At 39.0% G+C, this 12,907-nt stretch overlaps 1 protein-coding gene and 1 long non-coding RNA gene across 3 annotated transcripts in view; one reads left to right on the top strand and one right to left on the bottom strand.

Moving 5' to 3' along the window:
* insyn1 (inhibitory synaptic factor 1) overlaps positions 1 to 2,691 on the top strand; it is a 47,652-nt gene extending 44,961 nt beyond the window's left edge. For both annotated transcript variants that reach the window (XM_026172801.1, XM_026172811.1), the window contains exon 3: positions 400 to 2,691. In XM_026172801.1, coding sequence (XP_026028586.1) covers positions 400 to 1,218 — 819 coding nt within the window. In that variant the 3' untranslated portion in view covers positions 1,219 to 2,691. The remainder of the gene's footprint in view (positions 1 to 399) is intronic.
* The window catches only part of LOC113025262 (uncharacterized), a 64,961-nt gene continuing 53,914 nt past the window's right edge, over positions 1,861 to 12,907 (bottom strand). Inside the window, exon 3 of the long non-coding RNA XR_003272777.1 lies at positions 1,861 to 1,896. This is a non-coding gene — a long non-coding RNA (uncharacterized LOC113025262). The remainder of the gene's footprint in view (positions 1,897 to 12,907) is intronic.

Below are 12,907 nucleotides of genomic sequence, written 5' to 3' on the forward strand. Positions count from 1 at the left end.
ACTTTATGCTACTTACTATAGGACTAAACATAAAGTAAAGGTCAAGTTGAATTTTTGTAAGCGCTTGGTCGTAAACGAACAAGAAGTAGAATTAGATCTTGATTCCAAAACAGGAGTTAGGAAAGTAAATGCAATTCAATCTAAGAGAGACATAATTGCACCAGATATTGCTTAAACTAATCCATTAGCTTTAGAGAAGTTTATCATTAACTTGAGGTCATGAGGTAAAAGTCACTACAGTTGGCTATTGATTCATTCTCTGGAAATCTTGGCACAACATAAAAAATTTAGTAGCAATTCTTAAATATATGAACCATTGTTCAGAGATTTATGATTGGATCTTTGTGGCTGTTAAGGTTAAAAAATCTTTTACCTAAAACTGTTTATTCTCTTTCACAGGTGGTGGGTCAAATCGATAAACTAACGTCTGACTTTGACTTTGACCTGGAGCCAGATGACTGGACCGTGGCCACAGCCAGCAGCACGTCCAGCAGTGAGCGGGGCTTGGGAGAGGCCTTCCGATTGGACTTCCTCAATGCAGATGTCCTTTCTGACAGCTGGGAGTTCTGCAGTTATCTGGAGGCTGCTGGTGCAGCCGCTCGCAGATCTTGCGGGCAACCAGGAGATCCACAGCAGGAGATGGGTCGTGGGACCAACCTCACCCAAACACAAACCCCCACCCCACCCCCCACCACTGCGTCTGTCTACTCTCAGATGAATGGCGGGCTGCCCATCCCCAATGGGCCACGCATTATTACTCCAGATTCATCGAGCGAGGAGGCCAGCAGCTCCACGCACAGCCACAAGACTTCCCGTACCTCTGGCACAAGAGAAAGAGTCCGCTTCAGTGACAAAATTCTGTACCATGCATTGTGCTGTGACGATGATGAAGAGGAGGAGCAAGAGGAGTTACAAGAGGATAAGAGTGGCTATGCTACACCAGATAGCGATACTGAGCCCAGCCTCCTGGCCAGCTCAGTTGCCCCCAAACGTTCTTCCTCTGAGCACTCACTCCTCCATAACTGTCTGGACCCTTCTTATGTCTCCTCACCTGTGAAGGGGACGACAGGAGCTCACACACTACCCAGGAAAGGTCTCTTAAACCCCGGCTGCCGCAAAAAACTGTTACGAAATAGCAGCACACAAACTGTCTCTGACAAGAGCACCCAAACTGTACTGCCCTATATTCCAACCAAACAGAAAACAAAGGACCACTGAGAAAGCCCGAAGTTTATCGTAAAATCTCATGAAGGACTGTGCATTATTTAATATTAAATACATAGCTCATAGATTAATACACAAATAAATTAATTACTAAATAAATAAATGATATATGGGAAATCACTTGACTACATAAAGTCATTCTGAGGCTCAGGGAAAACACGATGAATTGAAGTCAAACAGATCAAAAGGGTGAAAAGTTAGAGGCAGATCAAAAGGTTCTAATTTTAAAACACATACTGAGTGGACTCAACATGTTGGATTATTTCAAATGATTTCAGAGATTAAAAAAAACAATCATTTTTCCCACAACATTTAAGTGCTTAAAATCACAAGAATAAAAATATGAAAAGTTTATTTCCCACTCCTCACACCACACTATAACTTAAAAATTGCTATAATGTGGATACAGAAGGTTGCTCATTCTGTACACTGAATCTGTATAAACACTGTCATTTTTCATGTTCCAGGGTTTTAAATGTTAATGGGATGGTTGATTCCAGCAGGGATATGTATCTGGATGCACATGTCAAGCCTCTTCTTCTCACTGATGTCAACAAATGATTCTGAGTGAAGAGCCGGAGAACAACACTATTTATCTGCCCTTGATTTTATAAACACCAAATCCGGCGCTCTTCTCGATCTGCTGGAGAAGCTGCAACACATAACATAAAACTGACAGAAAGGGGGGGAAAAGAAAAGAAAAACAGATATATACATTGTCATTTCAAAAGGTGCAGTTTACAAAGGTGCCATTTTCAATTTTTCTCTTCCTACCGGTGACGTCATTAGGCTTAGGATTTGAGCTGAATAGCAGTCCACAAAAAAGTGCTAAAGGTTTTTGTCTCTTCATTCAGTTGCCCAGTGGGGAACTGAACTCAATAGAGCAGCATTTTATTCACAGGGCTGACGCCAATAAGCATTCCTGATCAATATGTTCGAGGGAGGTTGCAGTGAGAAGTCTCTCTGCTGAGCATGCATGCCACTCTCCTGGGATCTCTGAACAAAAACTCACAGTCAGATCTATTTACTTACACTAAGCGAAACAAAAATTAGAACTGTTGCCCTAAAGAACTGACATTTCAAAAACTGTGTGTCCAAGAGTGAGAGTTGATGGTGAAAAAACAGAGAACGTTAACGTTCAAAGATTTTCTTCTACAAAGCAATAATCTACCCTGGGGAACAGCTTTGTGAGTATGGTCCCTGACTTGGAGTTTCAAAAGAAAAAGTTAAATGTTGCAGTCTTTATAGGAAAACCCTCTTTGTCTCCCATGAAGCTGACCTTTTTGCCTCTGATGACCATAACCTTTCACGGTAGGAAGACTCTGCTTGCAGTATACTATTCTACCATACACTCTCTTATTCCACTTAATAAAAAAAAAAAAACATGAAATATTGCAAAAAATATGAAGTAAATAAGCTTTGTATTCAAAGGATTACCCTAAAGACTTTATAAAGAATTATTCCACATTCCCAAGTTGGTGTTGTTTATTAGCATAAACAAACAAAGCTATGCCACCACACAGGAAAGACATCAATTACAGGAAAACAAACTAAGCCCTTATTTTGATGCCTACACACCTGCCAGATATTACAATGCGTTTCCACTCTACAGGTTTTATAAGTCATATCTGCAATGAAATCACTTTTTCAAATATAGACCTGTTTGGCACAGGCATAGAATACATTATCATTGGGGACAGATTTTAGAGTTTTGGGCAAAACATTAGCAACGTCTCTTTTGCCAACAGGCTCATTATTCATCTCTAATAGGACAGAGCTTTGTCCTCGGTTCTCTGTAGGACAAGGGTGGGAGGCATCCAAAGGTTATGAAAACCTGAGCACACTGATGCCAAATCATCTGCCTACCAGGAAGTTCATTTCATGATGCCACCAGACACAAAAACAGATGTGTGTTTGTGAATGTGTGTGTGCATGTGCGTCTCTGTCTGTATCGTCATTGCCTTTATGTCTACACACTCTCTGAGGAGATGCATGGTATTTTCTGAATTACACCTAACATACAATTTTATATTTCCCTGTCATAGCAATTAATGGGGATCAATACAAATAGACACAGCACATCCCTCTGGAAGTCATTTGGCCAGACTAGTCCATAAGACAAGATTAGACAAAATCTCCTTAACAAGGCTGAAGTGAGTCATGCCATCTGTATTATGACATTAGCAGTGGGCATGCATTAGTTCAAATCCCTAATCAATTTTCTAATGATAGCCAGCGGGACACTGTTGAATGACTGACAAATAATGTGGGGAACAAAAGACTTTAAAAGGTCATTATGGCAGAAATATACATGGGCCACAGTTTCCTTACTCACCCTTCATATATAATTACTATCGTTGCACCCCTATTGAACCGTTCGATACAGTGCTTTCGGTTCGGTACGCATATGTATCGAACAATACAAGATAATTTTATTTACTTTATCAGCTTTTCTTCTGACGATGCTGCCTATGTTATCTGCGTTCGATTACTCCGCCGAGGCTGCACTGTCGAGTGCAGATCCACTGAGCACAGCACAAGCTAGCAAGACAGAAGCTAAGCTCGTTGCAACATGGCAACTGCCTCAACGCTACCCGACATTGAACCTCCCCCACCCTCATTCAGATCTGGCCTTTGGAACTATCTTGGTTTTCATGTGAAGCATGACCCTGATGGTAAGTGTGTCATGGACAAAAGTAAAACAGTATTTCGGATGTGCCACGCAATGCTCAATTGGTGGGAACTAGTGCATTAGCACAGTTAGCTTGTTAACGTGTTGACGCCGTCCAGCCCCACGCACGGGGCGATCCGCGGTAACTCGTTAACGGAGATTTGCCGCGTTATGGCGTTAATGTCATTTTAACGAGATTAACGCTGACAGCACTAGTGGGAACACAACGAATATGACTGCACATTTACGCTGACATCATCTTAGTGCAAAGACAAGTGAAAGCAGACAAAAACAAAAAGCATGCATGCTACAAACTTTACCCGAGTCATTTAGACAGCCGTTAGCACATGATTGTCCTTATGGGGACCTGATATGTTTAATATGCTGCTGAGAATATAGCCCAGAAGAAGCGGATAGTATAGCTTTTATTTTGGAAAGAGCCATTTCTCTGTAATAAATTCTCTTTTCCAAAGATGAGTGATTTCTCGATCAGATGGATTTTTTAAAATTATTATTATTTTGTTGTTTCAGCAACATTAAATTTAAAACTGTACTTTCAAGTTAAAAATCTATATTTATAATTTTAATAAATGACAAATTAAAAAGGCATGAACATTTTTTTGTATCGAAAAAACATCAAACCGTGACACCAAAGTATCGAACCGAACCGAACCGTGGATTTTGTGTATCGTTGCACCCCTAATAATTACCACACTTTACTCTCACTGGCCTTTGTCTCCATCAGTGAGCACAGGAAAACAGATGACAGATCTGTGTTTTCTCTGCTGATTGGTAAGGGTCCGTGAAGCGGAGAGCTCAATGCAGTCTCACTGATTACTATGGATTGGCTAACAGCCGGGGCTACCTAAGGTTGATTTGTTTCATCTTTGTGCCATTGATATCCTGCCACAAGAGCAAACTATTTCTATTGTATCTCCCTCTTTTTTTTTTCTTTACCTGCAATCTCCTTCCATTGCACACACCATTTTCTATTTGTGGCAATTAGTCACATCAAGCATCTTCTAGTGATTGACAAAGAGATGGGATGGTAATTTTGCATCTCAGTTTCTGGTCAAACTAGTAGAAAGTTTTTTTGTCAATGAGTAGAGGATTATGGTCTCCAACCAATATTTAAAACACTTGGATATCAAAGTCAGGCTAAGAACACAACACTCCTGACGAACAGTTTGCACATAGTTACATGGCTCAGTTTTCTACATATATAGGGGAATGCTGCTCTTATGCACACAGAAGTACCAGTAGCAATAGGCTGCAGGATCTATAGTGCCATGGTCAACCAAAAACCAATACCACCATCTGAAGGATGGCCAAACAAAGCCATGTTAACCATCAAGTACCATCTGATTGGAATCAGGGAATGATTAATGAATAGCCATTCAGGAGTAATAGATAAGATACACCTTCACAGGTGATGAAGGACAGGGCCTGTGGCCATGAGGGAGGATCTGGGTGATTCTTGGGACGAAACAGTGCCTTCAGATGACTTGGCACACTGTAATTAAAGTTAATGAGAGTCACTTTTGCATACACCATGCCATTATGATTTATCAGGATGATATATATGTAATAAAAAACAATGGAAGGTCAAAGGAGCCCAATTATTATTCTAGGTCAAAGAGACGATAACTATATGGCCTTGATCAAGTAAAGATACCCAATAAATTCTAGAGTTTGTACTAGACTATGGGTAGGAAACACTATATTAATGTGCACCCTAGAAACAAACTTGACAGGAAATCAAATTACATATTGCCGCTATCACTCTTAATTTTGGGTGGCAAATTGTCCTTTTATCATCTGCGATATGGAAAAAAGTAAAATTACTTGTCTAATGCAACAGTTATTTTTACAGGATGGAGTTACAACATTGCGTCAGTTAACTGAGGTTTGTGGGCATTTGTTTACAGTATGTACCGGTCCCTTTAGATCTTTAGATCCCACCACGGCATTTCAATTTGGTTGAGGTCTGGACTTTTAATGGGCCACTGCAACACCTTGATTCTCTTTTTTTTTTTTTAACCATTCTGTTGTAGATTTTGTGCTGTGCTCATCTTCCTGTTGCACAATCCAATTTGACTAAGTTGTAGTTGTGGGACAGATGGCCTCATGTTTCATTCTAGAATACTTTGCTATACAGAGGAGTTCATGGTCAACCCACTGATTGCAAGGCACCCAAGGCCCTGTGGCTGAAAAACAAGCCCAAAAGATCATCTCCCCTCCACCTACTGACAGTTGAAATGAGGTATGTTTGCTAATCTGTTGTGGTTTGGTTTTTGAAAGAGAGGTGCAGCCAAACATCTCTTGCACGTCCACAGGACATTGAGGACATTTTGTTCTCACCACCATGGGTATGTTAGCAAATCTGAATTGTTGGGACCAATAACCTGTGGAATTTCCATACAATTTGCTAACTATCCGCATGCTGGCCTTACCCAATTTCTCTATATAAGGAAATGCATACATGCATACCTCCTGGTAAAGCTGAGAAACTGGTGATGATGTTGTAAGAAAGAAGACTGCACATCTAAGGCAAGTAATAAGGAGACAGTCTGGCGGTAGAAAATTCAATAATATTGTCTGAGGTCCAAGGAGGAAGTCAGAAGAGGCACAAGTTTCCAAAGTATCTCCACAGGAATGGAAACAAAACAAAATGAATAAATAGAAACTTTCAGACTAAAAATAACAGGAGTTCTGAATATCATTTCCCCTTAGACACTCAATCTCAAGTTTTAAAAAATTGAATCAAAGATGATATGAAAAACACTAACAGACTAAAAGAAAAAGAAGAATATAGGTAAAGGACAAGGGTCATGTAGTCTGTTATCTCTGTTAGCTCCACATGAGAAACTACATGCAATTAAAAAAAAGAAAAGAAAAACGAAAAAAAAAATCCAGATTCTCAAGCATCAATGCGATGAAGCCAAAAAATTATACCATAGATAACAACATCTAGCAATGACAGTCATTTTTACATGTAAGATACAATGAAATGAGATATGGAATAACAGAATATGTTTAAACTGACTGAGGCTGCAATGTAAATGCTGCACACTAGTCAAGCAAGATAAAGAGATGGTAAAGAGAGAGCTTATCGTTAAAGAGAAGTGTTTGATGTTCCACCAGATAAGCTTCAGGAAGTTGCTGGGGAGAGGGTCATTTGGGCTTCTGTGCTTATGCTGCTGCCCTCACAACCTGGTCCCGGATAAGCGGATAAAAATGGACAGAGGGAGGTTAAAGCCTACTCCTTTCCGTTTAGTATTTTGTTTTCCCTACGTGCATTTTTTATTGTAATTCTGAGCATTTTGCGTGTTATGATTCCTTGCAAAACTGTAAATGATGACCAAAAAGCAAAATTAAGCATAATTACGCAAAAATATTTAAAAACACATTTTTCTGTGAAACACTCGTGCAGACAATTTACGCATAGAGTTGTGCATACCCACCGTTAGTAATTCCTAAAGTTTTGTGGTTTGTTCAAATGCAACTTTGAAAACTGAAGTTATCGTTCAGTTTTCCAGAGAAAAGGCTTTTTCCCCACCTGAATAGTCCAGACAATTAAACTGCTTTTATAACAGACACACATATTTTAAATGTGTTTAGTCAGTTATTAAAGACTAAATCAAGTGCATTTAATTAACAGTATCTGGCAGCTACTTAACCTCCTAATTCCTATCCGGTTGTTCAGTCTGACGTCACTAGCCGTGTCTGGGTCTAAACTCCGCTGCAGGTCCATATATCAAACGATCACTGTGGCATTACTGAGAGTTGAAAAACTGTCTAAAGTCTTTCATCTTTAATAAAATGATCAGCGTTCTGCTCTACCAGGTGTAACAATTGAGTTTAACATCCAGGCATCCATGAAAATGGAATTTATGACATTTAACAGAGTTAGAAGTTAGCAGGAAGTTAGCTCGCTAGCTTCTATCTAAATACAATATAGCATGTCCTGACTGCAGCGTTTTGGAAACAAATTAAAACGTACAGCTCTGCTATCACTTCCAACATAAATGAAGACAGAAAACTAAACAGCAGTGACGTTTGTAGGGTTACTGAAGTTGGGCTAGCTGGTGTATAATGATGTGCTACGTGACCGCTAGCGACACAGCTATGTTAGCATAATATAAACAAGCTAACTTTTTTTCCACTCGATAAAAGTTAACGTGAGTGTTCTCGGTGGTCAGGAACAAATGTAATCGCATGGCAGGATGCTGTAAAAGGACCAAACTTCAGCCAGGAGAACAACTGAGATAATCCATCCATAATACAAGGTTAGTCATTCATATATTGCTGCATGGGCTGGGCTGTAGTTACATCCTAAGGTTTTAAAAACTGAGCTTAAATAAATGATTAGCGGTAATAAAAGCCGAGGGAGGTCAACAGTGATCACTGACTGTTTTAGGAGCTTTTTGAGATCAAATAGAAGAAAATACATAACATTAAACATGTTAACAACACAAAAGCCATATTAAACGCAGACTACTTTAGACCCGGAAGTAGGATTCGTCGCGTCATCACTGAACAACCGGATTGAAGCTTAAAGGGTGTATTTAGTTTTCCTGTTACTGCACAGAGTCAAAAGCCAACGAAAAATGATCATTCCTACAACTGCTCCATCTGGGGAAAGAGAAATACCAAACAGATGGATATAATTTCATTATGTAATGCACTTGATAATAATTGATCAGCACACCCAGGCTAAAGACAGAAAGTTACCATTTTCATCACATTACCTGACTGATAATTGGAATATCTTCCAATGTGAATTTAAAATGTGGCATGACCGAGCAAGGCAGGAGTGCAGAATCATTGCGGAGGCAATTTTTTGAAAGCCAGTTGAAAGAAGAAAAAAAAAAAAGACAGAGAAATGATTGTGGCTGAAAAACTAAGAGCCCTCAAATTGAACCACCATAGAAATATAACCTTGTTGCATACTGCATTAAATTGCACACAAATGATGTGTGTAATGACATGCTCAGCTGAGCGAGGAATACATCAAGAGACAATTGAATTGGTCCAGAAAAATATATAATTACAGGAAACATTACTGACACACTGCGGGAATGGGAGATGCATGTTACAGGGAACCCCCATGAACACAAAACAGATATTACCAAGTTCTTACTAAACTACGGGAAGGAAAGAATAATTTAGAGAAATCCATTGTTAATTGAGTGTCAGTCTGAAATACTACCTAAGTGCAGGTCTGTGCATATAGATCTAATTCTGACAGCGCATGGAAGTCAAGTAAAAGCAGCAGCAGCCTTTTCTAGACAGCTCTGGTTTGGCAGTCTGTCAGCATTTCCATGAGATCTTACAGGTAAAGGCCAAGAAGGCAGGGAATTGCTGACAGTTTAGCACTGCAAGACCAACAAATAAGAGTCAAATGATGATAAGACAGGTGCAATGTATACGGCAAGTCCCCAAGTGCCCCTTATTTCACCTTACAAAGGGCTTTCCCAGTCTCTCATATTTAGTACTTTCTCCACAGTCCACACCCTATACTCTCTCTCCTTCTCTCTCACACTAACACACGCAATTATGTCCCTCTGTTCATTCTCTCCGCTATCCTCCACTCCTCTGGCTGTAATGAGCTCTCCGCTCTAGCCCAGGAGGCTCTAACTGAGGTCTTCATCAAAAACGCAGATATTTTAAAGGTGGCAAGGACAGGTAAGAGTCATTCTTTTGCTGTTCCATTGTGGAGCAGAAGGGAGGGGGAGAAAGCTACAGTTCAGCTGTGCTACACGACCATGTACCATAGACTGATTCCTGCATTCTGTTTGCAAAAATGAGAGTGGACCTTGTAAAAAGGCTCTGATTGCAATAATTACAACTGTACTTAATGAGAAGAATCTTTTAGCATTTTAACAGCTTCCCCTTTACTCAAACTATAAAGTGGGTCACCAGACAGAGAGAAGTGCCTGCATGTTGTGTTACGCTGCTGTGCATTTCCAATACATTATAGCAGTGATCACTCTGAAATGACTGCAATTAGTCAAATGTCAGGCTTGGTTTGTCAGTGAGCCACCATGAGTGCACAAAGTAGCTCAGAGGTATGTCAAAAGATTAATAGCTGAGGGATTTTATTAAATAAGGTGCTAGAAGGAAACTGAAGGAATAAACAAAATTAATTACAACTTCAGTGCTTTCGTGTAAGTTTAGTCCATAATTAAGCACACAGATTTTTTTTTTTGATTTTTTTTTAGGCTTAGCCAATTATTTTGTTGGCCTGCCATACTTTACAGTCATAACTCATTAAAGCTCATTACTACTCTTATAATACCATGCAATTATTGTTATATTTACTGGACAAAAAAACTAGTTACTGTTAGATTACAAAGGTGAATAAAACACACAAAACAGTAAAAATGTTTTTACCAACGTTTCTTGAGCTGTAAAATTGGATGGGTCTTAGCATTCATCGGGCTACTTCTATCAGCAAGTCACATCATCAGATTGCTGATTTAGCCAGTCCTAATGTTTTTGCTATAGCTCTGATAAGTTTCATTTTAATTGATAACCACTTGCAATCATTTGCATTAGCATGTTTTTTGGATGTCATATTCAGAATTCCAGTTCATCCTGCTACTTCTATCAGTAAGTTACATTATCAATAAACACCACTGAGCCGGTTCCAGTGGCAGCAATACATGCCATAACATTGCCTCCCCCATGTTTAATGACGAGGTTTTATGTTATGAGGTTGTACTTCAGATCACAAACTGTTCCAAACTCTAACCCTTTCAGTTTCTTCATACTTTTCTATCCATATCATTTGGGTACAAGTTGATCTTGGTTTCATCTGTACAAAGATCCCCTCTTAGCAAAGTCTAATCTGCCCTTCCTGTTCTCGAGTCTAACCAGTGGTTTGCAACTTGTAAACCCTTTGCACTTACATAAATGAAGGCTTCTCTTGATTGCAGACTGTGACAATGAAACGCGTATCTTCTTGATAATTTTTTTTGTCTTGACTAGATTTCGAGAAGGATTTTTCTTGACCAAGGACAGAATTCTGCAATCCATTTTAGCTGTCTCCTGCGCTCTTTCGGGTATGTTGTTGTTAATAAGCTGACGAGTGCATTCCCTCTCTTAACTGATTTAACCAATCCTAATGTTTTTGCTATAGCTCTGATAGGTTTCATTTTAATTTTAGACCAGTGACAACCACTTGCGATCACTTGCATTAGCATCTTTTTTGGATGTCATTTTCAGAATTCCAGTCAACAGCTACCATGTGCAAGTTCAAAACTTAGAATGAACTCTGAATTATAATAGAATATGATTCACCTGGCCATAAAATTGCTTGTCAGTCAAATGTCCTATTATTTTTGAGCCTTGTAAAATGGCTCCAATTCCAAAGCAGTTAATGCAAATCTTTAGTTAAACCTGCTGAATTAAAGAGCAAAGTCTGCATTTCAATCAAACCTGATTGTATGATTGCTAATGTACAGAGTCAAAATCAATACAAAAATTTGTTATGTTGAAAATACATCTGGCCCTCTTTATAGATACTAATTTGAAATTATTAAATAATTTAAATTTTATACATTTAAAAAAAAATGTTAAATAAAGCGGAATAAGTGATGTAGCACAACTGGTGACCTGCCAAGCTGCATTATAAACAAAGATCTACTGCTTTTCTGTTAAAATTGATCCTAAGGAAGCAATAGGCTTGTAATGCAACTTGGATAAAAATCAATCAGTCGGAAGTTTGAAGTTATGGCATCTTGGCCTTGTCCAGCTGGCCAATCAATGTTCTCTTTTGCTTGTGTCCTCAGTGCATCACCATGGACTATAAAGCCTAGAAGGCCAGCTGTAAAGTAGCTGTGTGGGCCCTTTTCTGGCCTGGTGTTTGGCAATCTGGCAAGAGTTTCTGGCATCCTTGCAGTCAAACCAGGACATTAAGAGCATGTAAAATGTAAATCTTGCAGCTGACAGACTTATCTCTGCTGTCTCCAGACTGAATTTACCACCTTGCACAGAGCTATAAAAAGCTAGCTGTATCAACATCTTATTCCCAAGGGAAATGTACGAATTATGAATACCTTTTTGCATACGCTAGTAGTGGGTGCTCTGTAAGTTTGAGCACTATCTATATTTTTCATACATTCATATCTAAATGACATTTCACCAGGGTATATAGTGGCAATAAATAAATAAATAAATAAGAGTAAAGAGAAAAAGTAAAAGCTAAGATACTGATTGGTTTTATGCACTGCTCAGCTGATATTAGTTCACGTATGTTCACTCGTTGCTATAGATGAACAAGATAAAGCCTTATTTGATGATCCCTTGGCTAGTATAGCCTAATTTGTGTTCCAGCTTCATCCAAGGTGGTTTAACATTAATTGAAGAATCTGATTTACAGAGTCTCCTGATCTGAAATGTGTTGTTATTATGCAATTCCTGCTGAGTATCGCAACTTTTGTAGCACAAATCCTGACATAATAAGCATCCTGAGACTACTGAAGGAACTACTACACTTCCTACTGCAATACATAGGGCATAAGTGGCCTGGCCAGATATGATATGCAAATGCTGGTGCTAACAAATAGTTTTACATTGACCCTAATTTACTCCAAAACCGGTTCAGAGGTCTTTTTTTCTGTTCCATGAGTCCTGTTATCTTGTCCATACCATTCACAGTTGAATACGTGCATTGCACTATAATAAATCACTTCAATACAGCTCCTTAGCTAATCAGTTTCAACTATAAGCTTAATTAACTAAATAGTCAGTTGTGCAGTAATAACTGTCAAAGATTTCTACCCCCAATACTACAGCTCAGCAAGTGTGCATAAGAAAAGTCTTCCATGAAGACAAAAGTTCTAGTCTGAATGGTAATGTTGCCTCTGTACATGACTACACTGGATTTTAAACAGTCAATATGTGATGAAACAGCATTTAAAAGTCAATGTGGTGGCGTACAGTCTGTAGATGTCCAAATGCTTATGGACCTTATTATACTGTTTCATTGATAGCTGAAAACTTCCA

The sequence above is a fragment of the Astatotilapia calliptera genome, chromosome 1, assembly GCF_900246225.1.
Source record: "Astatotilapia calliptera chromosome 1, fAstCal1.2, whole genome shotgun sequence".
Taxonomy (NCBI): domain Eukaryota; kingdom Metazoa; phylum Chordata; class Actinopteri; order Cichliformes; family Cichlidae; genus Astatotilapia; species Astatotilapia calliptera.